Genomic DNA, 24352 nt, shown 5'->3' on the forward strand with positions numbered 1-24352 from the left:
GCAGCTAAGAATCATTATTGTAACATCCCGTCTCAGACAGCCACCTAACCCCTATTCTATTAAGGTGCACAACTGAAGTAAACCAAGTTTTCCAGAAAGCAAGAAATCCGCTGAATAGTAAGTGGAGTGCAAACTTACTGTTATTTCAAGAGGTTTTGGCCTGAATTGTATTCCTGACTTCATGAATGAGACAGGTAACCTGGTGTATCACACCCTGCCTTAAAGGGCTCTCATTCTGCTCCCCTGAACTCAGCTGCAAGTCTTTTCCTGAACTCTATTCCACTGTCCTATTAACTTGGGTTATACTACGCAGTACAGTAGCGCTACCCTAAATGTGTGGCAGCGAATTGTGTTGTGTCCCCATGGTAGACGTGATACCAACATTAAGACAACTTTTATCGTGTAGGAAGGAGGAAAGCAGGCAGCCCTCCCCACACGCTGCGCCGCTGAGGCGCGGGGCGGGGCGGCCGCCATGTCGGCAGCGGGCGGGGCCGGAATGGGCGGGCTGCAGCGGCCTCAAGATGGTGGCGGCCGCGGGGCTCCGCGTGGTGCGCTGCGGGGGCAGTCCCCTGCACGGCGCCCGGGCCGTCTTCTCCGCCGACGCCAGGTACGGCCGGGGGCTGCGTGTGGTGTTTTTGGGGGGCTGTCTCCGCAGGGGGGTCACGGCTGTCGCCTCTCTCTCCGCAGGTTCCTGCTGTGCACCGCCGGGGACTTCGTGAAGGTGTACAGCGCGGCCACCGAGGAGCTGGTGCGGCTGCTGCGCGGCCACAGCGGGCTGGTGACGGGGGTCAGGCTCAACCCGCACAACCGCCTGCAGGTGGGGCAGGGGGCCGGGGCAGGGCTGGGGAGGGGGCTGGGGGGCCCTGGGGATGGGAGGAGTGCTCCGCAGGGCCCTTGTGGGGGGGCTGGCGCTGCGGGTGTGCTTGTGGTGCTGCTCCGGGTAAGCCACGCTGTCCCCAAAGATGGGCTGCACCTGGGTGGTGGCTGCTCAAAAAGTTCCCCAGATCGGTCTTTCAGCTTTAAGTAGCGGTTTTTTGTAGAACCTGGCTTTTGATGTTCTGTTGTAATAGCCGTTTTTCGCTCCTCAGCTCTACTCGTGCTCTCTTGATGGCAGCATCAAGCTGTGGGACTTCACGGATGGGATTCTCATCAAGGTATGGTGAGGTACTCAGTGAGTGCGTGGCAAAGCTGTTCTTGGCCCACTGATTGTAAAATGATAGTAAGGATTGACACAAATCAGTCTGAGATGCATTCTGTTAACGCAGCCTGAAAGCTATCTTTTCATAGCAGCAATGAGATGTTGATACATCTGTCACTGCAGAAATTCATGATGATAAATAATATTATCAGGGGAAAAAAACAGCTGTGTGTTGACATACTGACTCTACTACTTGCTAGAGTTCAGTCCAATGTAGTTTTAAGGGAATACGCTGCAGTTTGTGAGGTACCAATAGGAGCTGATAGGATGGTGTGGAAGTATGGGCCACTGCCTGTCCTGTTACTCCTATTTTCTGCCAAGTGGAGGGGCACTTTCAATAGCTGAGCCTTCTGTTTTGTACTGGGGGTAAGGTGCTTTCCTATTTTTTGCTAAATCTGGTGTATGTTAGTGCTGTTTTAATGTGGATATTAGTCCTTGATGGAACAGAGTTCTTACTTGTCGTTGAATGGACAACCAATACGGCAAGGTTTCTTCAAAGCACATCTGTTTTCCCCACTGTAAAAGTTTTGTGTTGCTGACTCTTGAAAACTCTGTGCTCAAGTATAGTAACTGTTGGGTTTTTATTTCTTTCATCAGACTTTCACTGTGGGATACAAACTTCTCGCGCTATATGCACTTGATAGTTGTGAGGACTCGGTGTTTGTTATACTTCCCAAGAGAGGTGAAAGAGGTATGCTTAGTGTCATCATTATGATATTGTTTTTATAAGCTACTGTTAACGGAGCGAATAGTGTACGGCAGGGTGCTTTAATGTATTAATGTTCTCTAAGTCTTATGACAGATGCCTGTGGTTCTGTATTTTGTTTTTTTTTTTATTTTTATTCTTTGAGGTCTGTTTTTTACATTTGACTAGGAAAGTGCTCATTTTCATTTCTAAGTCACATAGTGCACATATTTGATGCTGTAGATGCAGTAATCTTTAAACAGTGTTTACCGTAATACAGTGTACACACAGCATTTGAGACTACTTTTCCACTTTAACTGCTTGTATGGTTACTTTTTTCTAGACTTCAGTTTGAAATAAATATTAAATATAGCTTGATCTTATTCCTCCTCTGTTTCTACAAACGTCATGTCAGAGCAAGATCAAACATCATCTAACTTTGCTTGCTTTCTGCTTCTGGTTGCACTGGAATTTGCTATTTAGTCCTCAGCGTTCAGTGCTGTGTGAATTAGAATATCTTAAACAATATTTTTCTGAGAAGCATTATAGAGTTCTCAGACATATTAGTACCTTCCAATATTCTTGATTTTTGTTAAGGTGGACTGAGTGCAAATCGCTTTTATAATGGACATGCATAAAGTTGTTTGCAAAAGTTTTTTGGTAACAGATTTTTTTCTTTGGTTAGATACATTCCAGCTGGTCTCAGTGAAGCTGACAAAAACAGCAGGCCAAGATGTGGAAGCCAAGGAATTTTCTGTGGTTCTGGAAGGTGTGGATGCGTCACCAAAGTGTACTGCGTTTGGAAGAGAGGTATATTCGCCTTTGGTGGGGAGTGTTGGGTATTGTTTTGTTTCTTTTCCTTTCAAATGACTGATGTGCTGCTGTGCTGTATATGTGTGAAAGCAGCATTTCAGACTCATCAAGCAAAACACACCCCTTTTAAAAAAAAAAAATCATATGGAACCTTGGCTGTAAAGAAATTGTAGGTTACTGACTTTTGGAAGGGCAACCTTGAGAGACATAAGCTTCAGCAGCACTTGGAGGCAGCTGTGATACTTGTTAAAACAATCTGCTAGAACTGAACTTTTGACACATACGAAATAGACTGGAAAAAGTAGGAAGTGCCAGGAAACCAGCCTATTGTTAAAATACTGTTTTTCAAGGAGAACGGAGTCTACCCATAATTTCATGAATGTCTTAAAGTTCCTTTTAATATCGAAAGTCTTAAAATCCTCAACATCTTAACATCTTAACTAAGTGTGATTTTTTTAGGAGTAGATATGTAGCTTTGTTTTGCTGAGATCTTATACAGCAGTGTTTGGTTGCTCACAAGGATTGATTCTGTCCTATTTATAACAGCAAACAGGGAAAAGGAAATGCCTCGTGTACTATGTTTTGGATTGTGGGGTTAAATGAACATTTGAAAACAGGGATGAAGACAAAAGTGCTAGAAGTGATGGCTCAGTGTTGTATCAGTCCTTTCTTGCCATCTGTGTGCGGGTACTTTCTAAGCAACAGTAGACAAAACAGATGCTGATGTTCAATCTGGTGTCATCTCCAATTTCAAGCGCTTTATAGTGAAACATGATTTCTTTTTTTTCTTTCATGTGTAAGTACAGTCTGTATGTCCTAACTGGTTGGTTGTTCTTTTACTGTAACAGGGTGAATATGTGGCGTCGGTCAAGAACCTGCATCTCCAAGTTTATTTTTTTAAACGGAAACAGTTAAACAGGTAAGAATGATGAAGATAACAGGTATTGCTTCAATCTGAATATATTAAAAATATGTTTACTGCGTGCACACATAACCAGTTATCTACATTTCTCATCAACCATTTGGTTTTATGCTAGATGGGTTGTAGACAGTACACAAGAAGCTTCCTTTAAAAAGGAAGGTGAAGGTGGGCAGTAAGAGTATTTACAGTAGCTCTTGATAGCTCATTTTTTCAGCTCAGGTATGTATTTTTCTAGGTGATGCTGGACTGAAACAAGTGACAGGTTGGTCAAGGACCAAGTGGGATAGGAAGGAGTGGAACAAATAAGCTTGATTGAAAGCAAAGATGTTATGAAATAAGTGGAAAGAAAGTTTCACTCTTTTTTTACATTGTGTGTGTAAGTTTATAACAACTGGAAGACGGTTGATTTTGCTGTCAGAATTACTTTTGTGTACTTGTGCATCAGCTGATGTTTTTGTTTTGTTTTCAAAAATATGCATATAATTAGAGTTCCTTTCTTAACTTCTGAAGGTTTTCTCTAAGAGCAACAAATGCGAAAGGTGGAAATAATCTCTTCACTTGTGTAGCATGCCATCCTAAGGAGGATTGTATTGCAACTGGCCATGCTGATGGAAAGATTCGACTCTGGTATGTTCATCTTGATTCATCTGTGTACCCCATAAACTGGCATGACCGTAGAAATTAAGTGAAACCTGAGCAAAGCAGTTTAATTAGTCCTTACGTTGCTCTTTATGACTGCTGAAAATGTCAAAGAATAGCCAGGCTTGTGGGACCGCAATACTCACATCGACTTCAGGGTACAGCTTAATTTTAATGTTAAAGTAGAGGGAATATTCCCATGCAGCCACACTCCGCTATTCTGTAATGTATTTGAAAAAGGTAATGGGAATGTAATTGAAGGAACTTTGTGGGCAATAGAGTCCCAGTGAGAGCACACTCATGGAATTGCATGGTTAAGAAGAGTCAGCTTGCCAAGTTGCTCTGCAGCTCTAGGTTGCTCAGTGTGTGTAAGATGTACAGTGCATGCCAGGAAGGCGTAGCATTCCCCTGGAAAGCTGCTGGCACATTTCCTTCCCTGTCACCAAAGCATACAAGAAACTGTAGTTCAGAGGTTAGAAAAAAGATACACTTGATTCAGTTCAATATTCCGCTTTGTTTGCTCAGTTGATGACTCTGTGCTTGAAGTACTCTTTTCCTTCTCCATAGGAGGAATTTCTACCACAACAAAGAGTATGTGTTCTCCACCCTGCACTGGCATCATGACAGGGTCATGGATCTCTCTTTTTCTATAGAGGGTGAGTACAAGAGTCTTTCAAAGACAGCTGGAGAATGGGGGGAAGAAATCGATGGAAGTTCAAGTTCATCCGCTTACTAACAAATAAGTTTGTAGAATTTTAAGTATGTACAGGAAGAATATGAAATAAGTGGAAGCAGTTGAGCTTTTCTGATGCTATTTTGGTTGGTGTTCATAATACAAAAATTGACCTGCTGTGGCAGAATGTGAAATCTAGCCCCTCTTCCTGCCACTTACACCCTACTGTCTCCTTTTTCATCAGTAATGCCAATGAGCTCTTGCCAGAGTCTGTCTGAACCTGAAGAAAGTAAGCCAGTCCTGTCTGAGCTCAAACCTAATGATAAAAACCCAGTTCACTTTCAGGTGAATGTATTTCTTGGCATACTTCTTACTGCAAAATACTTATAGAAGGAGAACATCTATATTCTAACACAAATACTGAACTGATACAAAAGGTAATGGGGCTTACGATTCCCAAAGCATTGTTTAAATTTTACTCCTGGCACAAGTTCTTGTTACTTCATGTAAGTTTCTCTAACAGTTTAACATGGGATAATAGGAAACATACATGTATATGTCTGTTGCACAGGCTAGGCATGAGGAATAACTGTTTTGTATGTGACAGCTTAAAGTTTTTTCGAGAACCTGTGTGTTTCTAACTAACACAAATACATGTGCTGACAATATTTTTTTTTTTAAACAAAACCTCTAACTGCATGCTTATTTCCTGGAAAGGAACCAGCTTGCTGAGTGGAGGAGTTGAAGCTGTTCTGGTTCAGTGGCACAACGGATCAGACTGTAAAAAGGATTTCCTTCCTCGCTTGGGATCTGCTATTGAGTACATCTCTGTTTCGTCTGATGGCACTCTCTATTGCACCTTGCATACAGACAACAGTAAGCCAAGTATTTTAAGTACCACCTAATGCAAAAATGGAATGCAAATCTGTATTAGCTCTACTTCATTCATTTCAAATGAGTTAACTAGAGAATACATAACAGGTCAAACACTGATCTGAAAGAACATAGACTTAAAGCAGGTTGTTTTGCTCTTTCATCAGTTCTGCAAATTTGCTGTAGCTTGGCTACATCCTGATTTAGGGGTCTCACAGATTGTGAAAAGATGTCTCCACTTAATCTGATACGTATACAGTTAAGGCCCTTTCCCTCTGTGCGATGTTAATGCTTGGTAGAAGTCTGTTCTAAGTCTTTATATGCTTTTCCTTTCAGGAATCACAATAATAAACAGCAACCTAAGATTTTCCAAAAGTATTCAAGGGCTAATTAGAGGTAAGTGCAGTGAAGTTTATCTTCTCCTTAAGGGGTAGAATATGTAACTTCCGATCTGAAGTCATTTGTCTTCTTTTGTTCCCAGCCAGGGATGTCAAGACTGGTCTAGTGGTTGATCCTAGAACCAAAGCTTTGGTCCTGAATGGAGAGGCTGGCCACTTGCAGTTCTATTGTCTCCAAAGTGACAAACAGCTGTACAGTGTAAGTTGGGCAGGCCTGTGGTAAAACTTCTTCAGTCAAGTATATGATGCACCAGAATTTCTCTGAAGACTTAGTATGGCAAACAAAGAAAAACCCAGCACCCGTACCCTGCAACTGGATTCCAGCCTGAGATTTTGTCAGCTTTGTCACAGTCTTGTTACCTGTACGCATAGCTAAATGCTGACAGTTGAATAAATCCCTCCAGTGTTGTTACTCTCAAGTTAAATGCCACAAATTTGTAGGTAAAATCCCCATGCAATATCCTCTTCACATGCACACGCTTCCTATTATTATGGAATTTACATGCCATAATTTTGCTTATCCTGATTTTTTTTATGCCAGAGACCAATCAGTTCTAATCAGTGCTTTCAGCACATCCTTTCTCCATTGTCTTCTAATACCTATAAATCTACACTGGAATTCTCATATTTATTCTTGTCTTGTTTTTCAGCTGGATATTGTTCAACAAGAATACATCCAGCAGGAAGGCTTAAACCAAACTGACTTGGTTAAAGTTGCATTTAGTGCCCAAGGCAAGTGGTTAGCAACAGTGGAAGAGAGAGAAGAAGAACCTGACCTTGAGTTACACTTGAAGCTGTGGTTCTTTGATGAAGAAACACAAAGGTAATGGTAACTAGAGATGGCCTTCTAGATGTCCAAGTCTGTATCTTAAGCATGATGCGAATATCTACGCAACTGTTGTCTTGTAAAGGGTTTTTCCAAATGAACTAATTATAGGAAAATTGTAACTAACCCTAGGAAGGGATTAAATGCATGTGACACACCTGAAACAGCCCACAAACATGAAATAAATAGAGAATAAGTAGAGATTAGGAATAGCTGTCCTGAATGTAATTTTTTCATGTTCAACAGGCTATTTTAACCATGGGACTTTAATACTTGTATGTATTTGGTATTAAAATGATAGACTGGGCAGTATGGATCTACAGCTTTCTCAGTTTTACCACCCGTCTCTACTCCATCGCTAATTGATTAGTCTTAAGTTACAGAAAACTGACCTTTTTTTTTTTTTAACAAAACATGCCTCTAGTTCAAATGTTTTTCATGACTGCTTATTTAAAAAATCACTTTGACTACAGATTTTGTTTCTCTGATTCCCTTTTTCCCTGCCCCTTCTAGAATAATTCAAAACTGCAATCTTACTGAAGTTGAAAATGAAATAAGTGACAAGCTTTTTTCTTTCCTTCTAGCTTTAAGTTGAATACTCAAATAAGCATGCCCCACGATGACCACATAACAGCCATGTGCTTCCGTGACATGGATGAATTGGAAGATGACTCCCTGATACTGGTAACAGCTGGCAAAGATTGTCTGTTTAAAGTCTGGGTGATACTAGAAGACACTGATCCAGAAGGTAAGCATGGCCGAAGCGTAACATGGTCTTATTTTCCACCTTACAACACTATATAAATCTGCCCCTAACTTCATCTGTTTAGAACCTGGCCCTCTGGTCCCATCCAAGGTTCCTTAAACAGTAGAGACTTTACCAAATTTGCTGCAGAAGGTAATGGCAGCCTATATTTATTATTTAAAGGGTTGTCATTTGTGTAATGATGCTTCCATGCTGGGAAAGCAGACATTTCATTTCTGTGAGTATAGTCTTGACAATTCTGCTCAAGGGAGTAGAATGCAGAACAGAGATAGTGTTTTGGTTGCCATTAGTATAAAACAACAACACTTTAGCATTCTGGAAATCCACCAGTTGATAGTTCACTTCTTGAACATCTTTCCTTCCTATTAGATGTTTCAGTTTTTATAGATTTTTTTGTATTGGATCAAACAAGTCCTAGAATGGATACTTAGGATCCACTTCCAAGATACTTAAGTAACCAAATCCTACTCTTCAAAATGCATGCTGAGGTTTGCTTCTAGCAAAATAATGACACACGACACGAGAGGGGCATGTATTATTCCATATGCCTTTGAACATCAAATGCAAAAGATTTCTTATTGCTTAATTTTATTTCAGTGTTAGGCAACTGTGATCTTAGGTCTCATCTTCAGTCCACATTGACTTAATGTTTTTTTTATTTCCTTTGATGAGATAGCTTTGCATCTGCTGACTGGTCTCTTTAATGCTGGGGTGGTGGTTTTTTATTATTTTTCTGTGACTACAGAGTTCTATTCCATGGCATGCATAAAAGTAAAAATTAGTGTTGATTTCCCTTAAGTATTTCCTCCAGAGGAGGAGAGGAATTATCAGATAAAAGGATTGAATGTGCTGTATCTTCTGTGCAGCACATACCCATAAAAGCATGTATTAAATTAATAAGCTAACTGGTTCGTACATGGAACAACCTTTTGGTGTTTTCTTTGTAGCAAGTCTCTACTGTGCCTCTAGATGGTGCTGCGTCGCTTAAAGAAGTGAACTGGTTCTGGCTTTTTCAAAGGCAGTTCTTATGTAACAGCTGTGAATTGATGATTATAAAGGATTTCTTTCAGTATCTCTTCTCACTTTGTAAATCTATTGCCTGCTTACTTGAGAACATTTAATGTAGTTGGCAAAACAAGCATGATAGTCTTGGGATGCAAAATAGAGGGCAAATGAAAAATCTAGATACTAGATGCTTCTTGTACTGGAGAATGGTAGATTCTGCTTACTTCACAAAAAAGTAAGCCTTCTGAAACTGAGCTCTCCGCTCTTGAGCCTACTTTGCTGCACTAATACTTGAATTTTCCTCTCTTTGTGTATAGACTTGAATTTAATTAACTAATTTGCTTATTCAATGCAGCACAGCAGAGTTTGAGTTGGAGCTGTGACTTTGTAGGCAGCTATCACAACTACCAAGCGACTAACTGCTGTTTCTCAGAAGATGGCTCTTTGCTTGCGGTTAGCTTTGAAGAAACTGTCACTGTATGGGATTCAAGTACGTGGGATCTTAAGTGTACATTTTGCCATCCACCTGGAAAGATAAGGTATGTTTGGCTTTTGTATCTTCTATATTTGGCTTTTCACGTCTTACTTGAGTATTCAAAACAGAAAGAATCAATTCATAGTACTGCACAATTTTGTATCTCTTCCTAGAAATGCTGAATTTAACAGTAAAATTTCATATTTCATGTATAGAAAAGACTAACTGGAACTTCCCCATTAATGTAGAGCTGAATCAAAATACTGAAGTATAAATATAGAAAGTTAGTGCTTTATTCTTGTATGCATTAATTCAAATAGGAAGTATATTGGTAAGCCATTCTGCCACATTGACATAATTTGCATTATAAAACATGTGTTTTGATTGCTGATAACCTCTGCTGGAAACCTGTATTTGGCTGGCAGACTATCCTAGCATGTTCTTCTGGGTGCTGCCACGTTAACAGACATACTGAAGAGGTGCAGGTGTCTCTTTGCATAAGGGTGGTGAGGAATGGCTCAGGTCCGCAGTACAGATAAAATTTAGAGACCCAAAGAATAGGACAACCTCAGCGTGAAGCTTGATGGACTGCAAGTATACAGTAGTTTCCGATCCAGGTAAAGCATCACCTTTTTATGATTGCCTTGAGAAAGCCAGGCAATGGGTGACCTCACTGGTTCCTCTAGTTAATCTTTGAGCCAGATCTCTCTCTAAACAAATTGTGATGCTGCACATGAACTATGTTTCTTTTCAGTTCTAAGATTTTTATAGCTGTTTCTCCAAGTCATTACTGGCCTAATGTTAGAGGTTCTCATTTTCTCCAGAAAGCAAATCAGCAACCTGTAAGATTTTTTTACTACTTTACTTGTTCTAGTTCTTAGTTCAGTAGTGGGAATCTTTTTTTTTAAATACTGGAAGCTTTTTCTAGTCCTGATGTTAACAATAGTAATTACATGTTTGTTACTTATGAGGTTAAAATCACTGCTTAAAATCAGAATGTTGTAGGAACAGTTCCAAATTCTCCGTAATCCTTATGGAGTCATGCATACTTCACATCTTCCAGACCTGTTTTGTGGTTGCATGTGAAAGAAAGCATCCTCTTGCTAGAGGTGAAAGCAGAATGAAAACTCGTGGTTTAACCCGGCCGGCAGCTAAACACCACGCAGCCGTTCGCTCACCCTTCCCCCTCCCTCTCTGGGACGGGGGAGAGAAATGGAAAGTGAAGCCCGTGAGTTGAGATAAAGACAGTTTAATAAGACAGGAAAATAATAATAACAATAATAACAATAATAATAATATGGTGATAATAGGGAAATAATAATAATATGTACAAACAAGTGATGCACAATGCAATTGCTCACCACTCGCTGACCGATGCCCAGCCTAACCCCGAGCAGTCCGGCCCCCTTCCCCCGGCTAGCCACCCCTATATATTGTTTAGCATGACGTCAGATGGTATGGAATACCCCTTTGGCTAGTTTGGGTCACCTGTCCTGGGTCTGTCCCCTCCCAGCTCTTACTGCACCCCCAGCCTGCCCGTTGGCAGGACAGAGCAAAAGGCTGAGATGTCCTTGGCTTAGTATAAGCACTGCTCTGCAACAATTAAAGCATCGGGGTGTTATCAGCACTCTTCTCATTCTAAGCCAAAACACAGCATTCCACCAGCTACTAGGAAGAAAATTAATTCTGTGCTAACTGAAACCAGGACACCTGACTAAATCTTAACTGAATGTCTCTGACTTGTTTCTCTATGTAGTATTGATTTACAAGAATGAAATCTGAAGGTCATTAACTTTTTTGACTTTTTGCTTCTGTAGGGACATCTGCTTTGGGAGACTAACATGTTCCAAATACCTAATTGGTGCCACTGATCATGGCTTTCTCTGTTGCTGGAACCTGCTCAGTTGTGCATGTAAGATCAGCTTAAATGTGTACTAGAGTGACTGTGGTGACATCTAACACAAATTTACTGTGATACCTTTAAATAATTCTGGTTTGATCCAGATTTCCACAGAATATTTTGTAGTGGGTCAGTTTTTAATACTTAATTAAGATAGTATCCTTCTTAGCGTGCATGTTCATATTTAATTCTACATTAGGTGATAACACAGTAACAGCTTGTATTTCCTGCACTTGTAGAGGAAGTTGATAATTGTGTTTTAATTAATCTGGGAATAAGTGAAGCTGTATGCCTCTTGCAGAGGCCAATCCTTGAGTCATTTCCATTTGACCTTTTATTTGGCAAAGCACTGGGGTGGAACTGAATGCTGCCTTCTCACATCTGGCTGTTGCTGTGTTTGCTTTTCAGTGGAATGGAGTGCTCACCTCAACGTCGTAATTCTGCAACCTGATCCCCTTTCAGAACACATTGCTGCTGTCTCATGGCTCTCAAAAGAGTCCAGCTGTGAGTACAAAGGCTTCTTTGACAAGTAGTAGTCAGTGGATCTTAAAACTGTGAAAGCATAATTTCTAGAAAACGTTTTCTTAGAATTCCATAAAAGCCAAACCTGAGTCGGTGTTTGCACCTGTGGAAAACTGTGTCAGAGCTCTGATATGTTTACTCTTCCAAGAGCTACTGTTCTACAGAAAAGTTAATTACCAAGCATATTCTCTGGATTTGAATACCATAAAAGGTAACTTCTCATATGCATTGAGGATATCCAGTTAAAAGTCCTGCAAACTAGCGCTTAAAGACAATCCAGTCCAGCCCTTCCTGGCTGTCATACACAGGGCTTTGACAGCTACCCAGGAAGGTAAGAGTTTCATGACTTAAAGGCGAGACTTCTTCTTTTTGCAGTGTTTGTGTTTAAGCCAAATGAGTCACGGCCAATCTGTATCCAGAGAAACCTTTGTCAAGAAAAGATCCAGTTTGCTGCCTTCGTTCCAAGAGACGTACCTGAAACAGTTGGTTCAGAAAAATACGCTTGGCTAAGAAGATCCCAACTATATTTTCTTACCGATGCACAAGTAAGAAATAACGGTTAGCAGTGGTTCCTTGGATGTGAGGGTGCTCAGCTGTTGCTGAGTATTAGTTTCCTTTCATAATTTCAAAGCAACGAAAGCCATACATGGTTCTTCATTAAAATCTTTCAAATGCTAAAATACTTAACATCGATTTTCTTATTTACTGCTCTTTTGCTTCCAGTAGTTTCTCTTGCTTCATTCACAGAAAAAAAAATATGTAGAAACTGAAGTGTTGCTAGCATTGCAAATGTTTCATATGATATTCAGATTTTCCCCATATTATTTGTGTGGTTGTTTTGTCTGTTTTCCCTTCTACCTGCAAAGTCTATACAGAGCTATTGGGCTCATTCCTGCTTCCTTTTCTTTCTAAAATAAAGAGAAAGTTGTATTGGCTTCTTCCACTTGACAAACAAATCTTTTGGGGCCAAACTTGTGGACTAGGTACTGAAACACAGAAAGCAGTTTTAGATGTTGTAACTCTGCTACATCTTTCTTTATTTTAGGAGCTAATGACGTTTAGCACAAAGTCCCCAGAAGAAAGGCTTACGGTGTCAAGCAAACAGGTACCTTTCAAAGAAATTCTGATAGAAATGTGTAGCGGTATTCAAAATCGTGTTGGTGTTCAACTTGACAGATTCTAATTCCTATCTGTCATGAAAACACTCATCACATCCTGACAGGGAGTCACAGGCCCTTATCTGAAGGGGCGCTGATCTGTACTTGCTTATATGTTGGCAGAAGTCCTGTTCATAAAACCTTTAAAAGGTGAAGTATTAGTAAGCTACTCCTTTCTAATTTTCCTGAACAAAATCTGATAATTCTCGAAAAGAATGTAGATTGCACGCATGAAGCAAAACCACCTGATATTTGAGCTAGCTCTTTTCCTTGTTTTGGTTTCTTTAATGCTTGGAGGCTCAGGTTTAATGCTCAGGTTTGTCGCCTGAGAGAAATAAGTATCAGGAGCCATGTCATATGGCTTAGCTGAGTTAAATCTGAGCGTAGAGTTCTGTCACCTAGACTGATTCTAAATTCTCCTAGCTGAATTTCGGTAATTCAAAATGAGATGGAATTTAGATCTTTGACAGTAAAAGTTCTAATTAAAACTGTCTTGTTTCAAATACAAGTTGTGTGTGTTCTTTTTTTTTTATTCAAGCTGGCCATAGAAGAAAGCCTTCCGGTGACCCCATTTAGCTTGCTTTTGGGAAAGCACAGACATCAACAATCACAAGGGGATATAGACCTTTCAAAAGTAGTTCGTAATCACCACGAGCAAGATTCCCCTGCTGTTAAAGAGGTAGGAGTAACTACAGTAAGTGAACAAGCAAAATAATGACAGGCAAAAGCATTCATAATAAAGCTTCTTTGCTTTCTCTTCAGCTCCTGCACACTCCAGCACACGTTTTGCCGTCTGCTTCCTTCCTGTGTCCTATATTTATTAATTCATTGCTCATCTCCAAAGAGAAAGAAAGGTAAGAAAAATGGGAGAACTCATACTAGTTATTGAGATCAGTTGAATTTAAGTGCATCTTTAAAAAAGCTATTCTTACACTTTAGATAATTTTTCTAACACTCTTTGCCTTTGCTCCTCTTAGGTAATAGAATAGTAGGTTGCTTATAGCCCCATCCAGCCTGGCCTTGAGTACCAAACGCCAAACAGGCATTTGGTAGCCTGTTCTTCTGAGATCAACATTCTTACTGGACTGTCCAAGTAAATTTTTTGCCAACAAAATACTGGCAAAAGTCGCATACAAAGAATATATAGAAACTTCTGTGTGGTTTAGTACAGAAGAATTTAGGAGTTCAGTGGCCTCTGTAAATATTTGGAGCTGTAGAGCTTGTACTTTGACTCTAGTAATTAGTATGCCTGTGCATTTGAAGTTGCATACAGCTACAAGGACTGTAGGAGCAGGCCCCTGAAAGGCTGGTAAGTATGTATCACTGTATAGACTGATATCCTTATTAGTGTTAAATCCTTCTCTTTTCCATATCAGGATAAATAAAAAGTGATGGTACACATCTATAATACATTGACTTGGAGGGATAAATTTCAGTAGATCAGATGATTTATAGGAGACCAGGACTGTTCTGTCACCTAGGACATTTCTAATGACAGAACAGGTATTTGAATTAATAGTATCAAAGTACCATATTTTAGGTGGTGGTTGTTCTATATAATTATTTTAAAGTATAGTTTTCTATTTCAGCAGGAGTTTCTTTTGAATCAAGTGAGAAGGGAGCAGCTGTTTTAAATACCTCTCTATCTAAAAAAATTTCTTCATTGGAATGTGCTATTGCAGCATTTTTTTTAAGACCCCAAGTGACCCGTTTCTTATCTGAAAGAAGAGTGGCCTTAATTGTCTCATCCACCAGTATGTGCTATGTTTCTAATCTATAGAAGTGTGGAATAACTTCTTACATAATGCTGAGCTGCATGTTCTGACAGTACATATTATGTTTGGAGAAAATGTGTATTTGGGAAGTTTACTTAAAGGAGAAGCCAGCCGTTTGAAATAGCTTGTAATGGAGATGGCAAGAAGTACAGTAGTTCTTCTGTAGCCTGAGCCTAAAAAAAACAAATCCAATATTTGCTTGAAGTTATTTGCATGATAACTGAACTGTACTACCATGTGTGATCAGAACTACCTATTTATTTCCAATCATCTTCCTTTTACAGTGCTGAAGAAGTTGCAGATGAAGTAGAAATGGAAAGTGAAGAAGCAGAAGAGGATTCAGACGAGGAAAAAGATGTTACTGAAATGGAACAAGAAAATATAAAGTCTATGGATTTATTAGGAGAGACAACATGTAAACTGTCCAAAGCTGAGGAAAAAGAGCTACGCAAAGTTAGAAAAATGGACTACAGTTGGATATCAGCTTTCTAAACGGACATTGTGCTTTTTTCTTTTGTATTGTAAGCTGAAGCTTTGGATATTAAATACTGCTCCAAAACCCTTTCAAGTCTTTTGACCATGAATTATATCAACCTCTACTGCCGTAAGAAGAAAGAACTCTGGGGAGGGATTAAAGTTTTGGAAAAAAATGCCTCTGTTCTTAGCTTTATTGCTGATTCTCTGTGAGCTTAGAAGACATCTGACCTGTATTTTTATTGTCATGCAAGTGCATATAAAAGGGTTCTAGTGAAACTGAATTCATTACTGGACTTGTGATGAGTTTCTGAAGTCACAGCTGAGCCTCTGAAAATTTCCCCAGCAGAGATTGGGCTACTGAGGCCAAAGAACAGCAAAGGGCATAAAGGTTCATAAAGTACTTAATTCAAGAATTCAGGATCTAGTAGGGAAATGGGTTGTGCTGTATACAGGTATGTAACAAATTTTCTCCTCAGAAATTCCTTCATCTGACCTGAGTGACAGGTGGTTCAGCATGTCTGGTTCTAGAATATAGCTGCCTCCTAATACTTGGTCTTAATGTGTTTTCTGGTATTTGTACAGTACAGAGACTCTTAGGCATAGGGCACTTGAATTCATTATTTCATAACAAAACCTCTGCATTCCCATTTATCAAGAACACCACAGAACGTTGCTGGGATACACATCTCCTTTCTGCCACCTTACTGTACGCATAACAGAGCTGTGAGGGATGAGCTGAGGGCTAAGCATAGAAACAGTGTCCTGTCATGTACTATAATGGCAAGGTGGTGGAGGTTGCATTGGTCAGAGAGCTCTGGAGAAACGATATTCTGCTAAAAATATTTAAGTTAAAAATACTGGAAACAGGTATGATACTTTATTCTTTGTCGGTGAAAAATCATACTCTTCCCTCCTTTGCTACTGCAAAGGAACAAGCTGGAGGACACTTTCCTGTATCATTTCTAATACCATGTATTGAAAGGCCCGTTTCCTTTTGTTTTGTTTTTTGGAGGGTACAAGTGCTCTTCAACAGAAAAAAGCTATCTCTTCCACGCATACACGGGTTGGAAAGCTTATTTTCCCCTCTTGAATGCAACTGCAGCTCTTTGTTTATAATGCTGACCAACTGCCAGTGCCCTCCCTGTGAAGCAGTTCATAGATTAAAATACAGATCAGAAGCACTGACAATTCTTCTGGCTGTCAGCTTGTGGTGTACAAACAGGACTGTTCCCTGAGCCTTGGGAAATACTGCGTCCTGGTGTCCTGAGGCTGTCCTGTGACAGCTGAGGACAGAGGTATTAGCAAGAGTATATGATCTTAATCTACAGTTGTAACAGAGAAGCTTGCAGAAATGAGAAGACTTCTGCACCCCTGTCCACGCAGTAAATGAAGCAGTAACCCCCAGCAAAAAAACGCCCCCTGCACTAGGGACGCTGCATTCATTTCAAAGTACTGGAGATGAAAACACATCCTCGATGGTAATCACTTGTAAACACCCACTGTACTGAAAACAATTAAGTCTACCACTAAATATGAGTACTGGCTGAGTCGACATCAAAATTAGTTTAAAATTCATTAGTGTGGAAAAATAGTAGAACTTTATGGTCTGATGGATGTCAAAACAGATAAAGGTGGGGAATAAAAAACATACTTTAATGAATACAGCCTTGCATAAAGCAAAGACAATTTCTTGCCTGGAACTTGCACAAAGTGTTTTTATTTCTTTCTAGACTGAGGTGAAAAACGTCACTTGTTACAGTTTCAGGCTAAATTGTCTGGGGCTGGCTGCATTAATTGGCAGGAAAGGGCTTCTGCAGTTCCTCATACAACAAAGTCACAGCGTAGCTTTTGAGGCTATTTATTACTTATGCTTATGAGGGACAACAAAGTATTTTCTTCTGTCATGAATTACGTTGAGACTAACATTGCTACAAATTTTAATGCTAAGGAAAAATCATACTTCAGGCATTTCAGTTTGTTTATAGGCTTTGGGATAGCAGGGACATGGCACATCTTAAAGTCTATGCTTTTTTTTTCAAATTGTTTACCTGAAGGTTCACTTTTTTATTTTAATCTTACAAATTTGCAGGGAGAAAAGAGAAATGCAATAATGCTGTTACATACAGCATAGCTAAGACCAGTTTTCTGTGTTTGTGTTTTTCTCCCTTTTTATACCAGCTGTTTAGATAACCTTCAGGTATACGTACCCACAAAGAAAAATCTCAGCTCCCCCAATATTACGCAATTTTTATTTCTGTCCATTCCACTTACAGATTTACAGGTGATGGTGTTGCTTTTTCAGAACCTTGGACCCACAGGACATTCCCCTAAATTCAAAGTTTCAGCATGACAAATGAGAAAAATGTGTTCAGATTGTAAGTGACAAATGACAAAGTTTTGAAAGCTCAGAGGTTTTTAAAAGTACCAAGTAAAGAAGATGAGCATGCATTTTTTCCCCTTTTCAAAACGTGCACTATACTAGGAAAGACACCCTTAAAGGTTTTTGTCTTTTTCTTAAATAAAATCAGGCTTCAGCCCTGGAGAAAAACAAGTGCAAGCTGAGTAGATAGATCTACTTGCATTGTTGCAAAAATGCTTGCTGCATCAAAGCCTGCAACACAAGTCCAACTTTAAAGGTAAGAAGGAAATCTCACTGTTAGTGTTCATTTTCTTTTCCTAAAGTTACCGTGTTCTTGGGAAAGCAAGGTGCTTTGCTGGAAAGTAACCAGTTACGAACAAGATACAACTCCCATGCAGTTCAATTTTGTGTTAGGGTAATGGAGCAGTGTATGAGGAATCTTCATCAAGAAAACACATTGCAATTACCCTGACTTTTCTAACCTTTGTCCTGTGTAAGTTTGGGGGTTTTGCACACTTAGAGTGCATGTCCTCACTTTGTGCTTCTGGTATATGTTTCTTCAACTCAAGCAGGAAAAACATTTCTGTTAAGAGATTTACTGCATTTAGGAGTTAGACTCTGACCAACCTTTTTGAAAACCTTTTTTGAAAGGTACTGCAATTGCAACGAAGGATTTGGAGGGAGGGCTGGAATTCCGCTCTCTGATTTGTTCCAAATGTTTTGAAACATTTTATTTTTAAATCAGTTGGTTTCTGCTGTCCCTCTGGGGTTTTTGTTTGGTTTAGTTTTGCTTTTTTGAAGCCTTCTGCTTTTTTTAAAGCCTTCTGCATCTCAGCGGACAGGAAGGTTCTCCATATTTACTACTGGCCGATTGTACTTGATACTTGTACTTGTACTTGGCAACAGCCAGAAGCAGAATCAGCAGAGAATAACAGCAGCACCACCTGAAACATAACTCACAGGGACTGCAACGCGGCTTCCAGTCCCCCCTCCTGCCCTGAAGCAGAATAACTGAGGTATATTCCTATGCCTGGCAGATATTTGTCTTATTTTGTAATCCTCTCATAAAAGTCACTCTACAACCCATGCAATCTGTTCAATGCTTATCTATTCTGATGACTTCTTTTTTTCCCTAATAAAAATAAGGTTTCTTTGCCACAACTCTTTTTTTTTTTTTCTTCCACTTTTGTGTTGAACTTCTCTGGTAATCTGCTCCGTTTCCTTTAAACAAACACAAACTCAGCTCTTCAACCTTTCATTTTTGTTTTCATCTATGCTCTTAGAAGAGTCAGAATGATCCTCTGGAAGGTCTTCGGGGTAATGTTTACAGGTCAAATATTGTTCTGACTAATTTACTTTAAATTCAAGGGTAATTTTTGTCAGGGTCACCTAATACTGACAAATGGATCTGGACAGTCCTAAAAGCTGCTCTTTCTTTATTCTGGCTTGTAGTTATTGTTGATTGCCTTTAGTAACCGCCACAGTTGCTGAAGGTGGAAGCAAAGGAAGCAGTTTATGCCTCAGCTAACACTGATTTTACACAGCAAATACTGGTGGCTTGAGACAGATCCCAAATCTCAGCAGGGCACCGCACTCCGGGCATACACCAGGTCAGATCGAACAGGCCTGGCATCAGTTTTGGCCTCTGCACAGCACTTCTTTGGGGAGTTAAGTAGTAGATTATGTAAACTGGAATTTCGCCAGGACAGCAGGGTCACTCACCTCTAAGGTTGCAAAAGCCATTTAAATAATACCCTGAACAGCTAGGGACTTAAACAACTTCATTAACTTAGCACATGAAGGAGAGAACTTGCTATGACAGCGTCGTGACCACATGAAACCACATGAAATCAAGAGATGGCAGAAATTGCAATGAAACCTGTTACTGTAAAGCAATTCAGCCTGAAATCCTGACTCTTCAGAAGTCATCGAAAAGCACCCTTGGGCTTTGTACTCCACGGGCACAAAAACATATAACCCACAGCAAATACTGAGTCTTAAAATGCTGCTATCAACTGTGTTCCCAGTTGCGTGCTTGGTTTTAAAGTGGATGTAGTCCAAGCTACTTATGTTAAGAAAAAGTCCTGTATAGCACACAGAACGAAGCCCTTTAGGTAAATAACAGTGTGGGTGTAAGGAAGAGTTACCACAGAGCTCTGGAAATGTGTGGATCAGCACTTCTGAAGGTTACAGGGCTCTTAAATGCTTTAAACGCACAAGCAGCTGCCCTGGAAAGAAGTGTTCCCACCTTCTAGCTAACCTCCTCTGCTCATTTCTGCTCCTGAATCTCTGCCAGCCTTGTGCCAGCACAAGCTTTCACTGCCCTTGCGGTGAGCTAGGCTGGGGGAAAAAATCTGGCTTAGACACAAATAAACAGCTGGAGATGGGCACCGAGCTGCAGCCGAGCTGCACTGAGAACAGAGGAGGGCTTTTTGTTTCAGAAGCTTTTTGTATGCATGGGGGATGATGCTTTTATGCTAAACATCCAAAATCCCACTCTTTTCTCACGCAGTCCCAGTACCGGTATAATAATTATGAGTTTTTCAACACGTAACAAATGTCGTTATTGGAGCTGTGACCTTCATCTTCCACCGACCCACACGGATGGATCCGTGTTGCTAAGAATCAGCCTTATTTTCCACGAGCGGACACTGCAGCCACAAACACAACACATTTCTTCATGAGAGCAGGGAAGAAGCACAGGTTTCAAGAAAGAAGGTACTGCCTGGAAAAGTCAGAATCTGGGGGCTATTTTTCAAAATGACTTTCTTACGCTTACAACTCCCTGATTTAAAAATAGCACAGCCTCCGGATTACCTCAGCCATAAAGCCGGCCACCAGTTTGTTATTGATGCCTCACCTTGTGTTTGTTTGCATTGCTGCTTGGTTTATTGTATTTCCAGCTTTGGTACCGTGATCAAAGCTTCAGCTATCTTGGCTCTCTTATGTCCTTTAGTGACCAAAGGAGTTTTCATTTCTTCCCCAGGCCAGCAGAACAAGCCAGCAGACACACAAAGCTCCCAGCATTAGCTGAGATGCCATCTTTTTTATTTATGGCTACCTCCTTCACAAATAGCAACAATCATACCGCTGCAATTTGGCGTTCTTGCAGTTTGTCATTCCAAGGCAAGGTGCAATTTCCCCAAAGCTTTGCATGGAAAGGTTTTGTTCAGGTTACGTTCTGGCTGTGCTTAGAGCTTCCTTGCCCGCTCGGCTTCTCTTGCCTTGAGTTCTGGCTCTTCAAAGGAAGAAGTATGGGGGACAGGGCAAAAACCTGTCACAATCCTCTTCCTCTTTGAAAATCATGTATCTGTAAGTTCAGGGGGTTCATTACAATTCTGCTAAATAGGCCTTCCCAGCATGAAAGACAATGAAAAGACCAGAGCCTTGTCTCAGGAGAAGGATGGGCTTCTCACCTTCTGTTGTCCAAGGGAGCAGCAGCGAATGCTCTGCTGCGATCAAGACAGTAAAGGCAAGCCCCAAATTGCCCAGCTTTGGTCTTTTCTCCTTATTTTTCACATGAACTGACAGCCTGCAGGTTGCTCTATTTCTCATCCCCCTTCAAAATCATAGAAGGCAAAGCACTACAGGCATAACCAACTACAAAATGTGCTGCTAGTACAAAGAGGCTATTTAGGAGCTGAAATAAACACCCCACATTGAAAAGAGCACTCTTTCGCTTGCCACGGTGGAAAGGAAAGCGGGATTTCTGAGAACTATCACATATGGCAGGAAAGGAAAATTTCCATGGTGCTTCCTCAGCCAGTCAGTATGGTGTGTTGTTTCTGGATGGCAAATTCTGCGAGCAGGCTGGGGATATCTTCCTTTTTCTATGGGAAGTCCACTAGCTGATCTCAAGGATTAAGTGGAAAGAAAAACCCGCATCACTTGCAAAATAAAAACCCACTTCTAAATCAGCTGGTTTAGAAGAAGCCAGAAAACCACCCCAAACACACATCACTGAAAATCACCTGGAAGCAATAAATAAAAGATTTCCATTTAACCAGCAAAGAATGTTCCAAAAACATTTCAACCTTGAATAATGCACTGTAAGGAGAATTTCTTACAAAACAACTGAAGATGGGTTAGGAAATACAAATGCTGGACGGAGGCTTTCTGTGGCCCTTCTCAGCTCTAACTCAGGCCATTTACGTAGTTAAGGCAAAAAATCCAGTAGACCTGGCAGCAATGCTGCGAAGATATCCACACTACACATATAACACAGCCATCCTTGAGACCTTGACGTATACATTGCTGCCAGTTCACATATGAACAAATCAAAAAAAAGCTGCTTATTTGCAAGAAAATCTCTCTATAGTGAAAAGTTCAAGCAGTTGTTCAGACTACATCCAACTGCATGATGTACAATGCAGAAATCCAACATGCAAAGACATATTTGATGCAGCTGATGTGCTTATCCCTTTGTCAGTCAAGCACGAACCCGCAGAGACTCACAGCTCACGTTGCAAGAGTAGTGTCAGCAAGAGAAGGAGCAGCAAAGGGGAACTGACATAAAAAGGGAAGGAAACATGCCTAAAAGCTTTAGGAAAAAGAAAAAAGTTCTGTGCACAGCACAGCATTGCTAATTTTCCCATGGTTTTGTGGCTTCGGGCTCTCTAAGCTCAGTCTCCAGCTGCTACTTGTCGTCTACCTGGAGCGTTCATGTCTCTTCTCCGTAGGAATTCCCTGGTTCCACACAGGCTCCTCTCCAGCAGGACGCTCATGGCAACTCTCTCCTCATACCAGCTGCTCATCCCAATGAGCATGCAGTAGGGCAACCTCTCGATCAAGCAGGGTTAAAACTGACCAAAGGGTTCAAAAGTTATTTGGAAGGGGAGGGGAGAGGAGGGAGACGCGCACAGAGAAATTGCAGGAAGTTTCTATTTTTTTGAATGGAACCAACCTAGAAATCAATTTGCTCTCCTTTTGTGTAACTCTCGACTAGCCACTCATGCCAAGTTGGAGAGGTGGCTGCTGTGCCTTCCTGCCCTGCACGCACGTACTGGGCCACCTGCAGCACAGGGGCGATCTTATGGTCATGCACGGGGACCAGAATCCCTCCTCAGGCCCCCGCGGACCTACGTGCACATGAGCAGCGAGATGTTGTTGGTGCCAGATAGCCATCCAGAAATGTGGACCAAGTCCTTGCGCCCTGTTTAATGTGCTAAGAGGCCTTTAACAAGGAAACAGAATTGAGCCATGGAAGTCGGCGACTTCCATTACGGAACCTAGCCCCCACAGGAGCTTTGGACATCTTTCTTTTTTTAATTGAGATCCAAGAGCTACTAAGAAACCGCATCTAGACTAATGCAAACCTAGCACTGATCTAAATAAAATTTAAAGTAAAAGCAGCTTGTCAGACTGCAGAAAACAAATCTTTTAATGAGGCATTTGTTCTAATTTTTTTTCCTTCAGAGGAAAAAATTCTGACCACTTAACAATAGGGATTAGGTGAATTTTCTTAACACGTTACTGAAATAATCACCTTACTTGTCATTTGGTTTTAAGTTTCATACCAGGCGTAGGCTCAGATCTATAGAATTTATTAGGAATGAAATCAGCAGGGTTCCTCGGAAACGAACTCGGAGGCTTTAGGCATTTCCTCTCTAGAAATTAAAAGCGTAAAGAATTTCACAGTAAACATTCAATTGAAAATAATAAAGTAAAAACCACTTTTTTAATGAAATCCAGTCAACATTAATTATTTTTAAGTAGAATCTGAGAGTTACAAAGCAGCCTTTTTTTTAATCCTGCATTCATTTTCCAAATTCAGTTTGACTATTCATTAAGGAGATCACACTGCAAAGAAAGAGATGTGAACCAGCCCTCCGTGCAAGTCTGCTAATCCTGTATTTACTACTAGCTCAAACTATCAAGAAGGTTAAATGTTTGATGCTCATAAAGAAAAATTAGCATAAAATGAAGGAAATATATATTTAAAGGGAGAAAAATGAGGTTATTAGATTTTTTTCTGGAAAAAAACTTTAGCAAGTGGTAAATGTTGAAGTGCCCTGTAGGAAAGCATATTTGATAGAGAGAAGCATAAAAGCTCTTCTGGGGAAAAAAGGTCTGTGCATTTTGGTATCTCATGGATGGAGACAAGCTCCTTCGTAAAAGCAATAACTGGAAGCTCGGTTTTATTCATATTTATGGCTTTTAGGGTAAATTACAAGCCAAAAGGCAACAGAAAATAACAATTCTCCCCCCCCTCTGCAATTTGGAAAGCAAGAATATTTGTCATTTGGGATTACAGGCTTTGAAGAAATAAGGTTTTTCAACCCCATGTGTTTTGTTTGCTCATCTCATGAGTCCCTCATGAAAGGAACAGAAAACAAACAAACATATGAAACAGCTGTGTTTGCATTTAAACAAACATTAATTCATTAAAGTAATGAGTAACCTCCAAAATAGTTCAGAAAGTTCATAGCATCCTTCAAATATTTGTAGACTATTAGAATTTAACTACTTTAATCATGTACGTGGTAGCCTTTATTAAAATGGTCTGGAAACAAGGAGGGGAAGGAAGTACTTGGTGCACCGCGCTTGTAAATCTGACTAGAATGGACTGAAATAAAAGATGGAAGGCAAGTTGAATGCTTTGAAAAATGTTCTTGGCAGCAAATCTGCCTTCAGCCCAAGTTCCTGGCTGACATAGTTCAGTGACGCTTCTGCTCTTCAAGAGAAAAGAGAGGAAAAATTGTTCTAGAAATAACCTGGCAGCCGTGTCTGGCTTAGCCCATTGCTCCTTCTAGAAATCCACTGGTATGTCCAATCCATATATGAGCAGCTATTAGTATTTACAGCATCTATGATTGATGTATCGTCCTACGGCTGTGCTCCACTTTAGAAAGTGATAAGATGAAAGGAAAGGAAGAGCACATTTCAAACC

General features: G+C 40.4%; 1 protein-coding gene across 1 annotated transcript; it reads left to right on the forward strand.

Annotated features, from left to right (window-relative positions):
- Nucleotides 1-462: 462 nt before the first annotated feature.
- On the forward strand, nt 463-15191 carry WDR75 (WD repeat domain 75). The gene is made up of 21 exons (XM_038182323.2): nt 463-607; nt 688-817; nt 1089-1154; nt 1796-1889; nt 2569-2693; nt 3545-3615; nt 4129-4245; nt 4825-4913; nt 5648-5806; nt 6140-6199; nt 6285-6400; nt 6852-7024; nt 7612-7775; nt 9154-9337; nt 11091-11185; nt 11582-11677; nt 12071-12240; nt 12741-12800; nt 13391-13531; nt 13615-13706; nt 14912-15191. The coding sequence occupies exons 1-21, from the start codon at nt 522-524 to the stop codon at nt 15117-15119; spliced, it is 2496 nt and encodes an 831-aa protein (XP_038038251.1). The 5' UTR covers nt 463-521; the 3' UTR covers nt 15120-15191.
- The last annotated feature ends 9161 nt before the right edge of the window (nt 15192-24352 follow it).

Source organism: Anas platyrhynchos, chromosome 7, assembly GCF_047663525.1.
Source record: "Anas platyrhynchos isolate ZD024472 breed Pekin duck chromosome 7, IASCAAS_PekinDuck_T2T, whole genome shotgun sequence".
NCBI lineage: Eukaryota > Metazoa > Chordata > Aves > Anseriformes > Anatidae > Anas > Anas platyrhynchos.

Coding starts and splice junctions, on each gene's coding strand:
- WDR75 (XM_038182323.2), top strand. CDS start 522: ATGGTGGCGGCCGCGGGGCTCCGCGTGGTGCGCTGCGGGGGCAGTCCC. Junction 818..1,088: donor ACCCGCACAACCGCCTGCAG/GTGGGGCAGGGG, acceptor TTCGCTCCTCAG/CTCTACTCGTGCTCTCTTGA. Junction 11,186..11,581: donor GAACCTGCTCAGTTGTGCAT/GTAAGATCAGCT, acceptor TTTGCTTTTCAG/TGGAATGGAGTGCTCACCTC.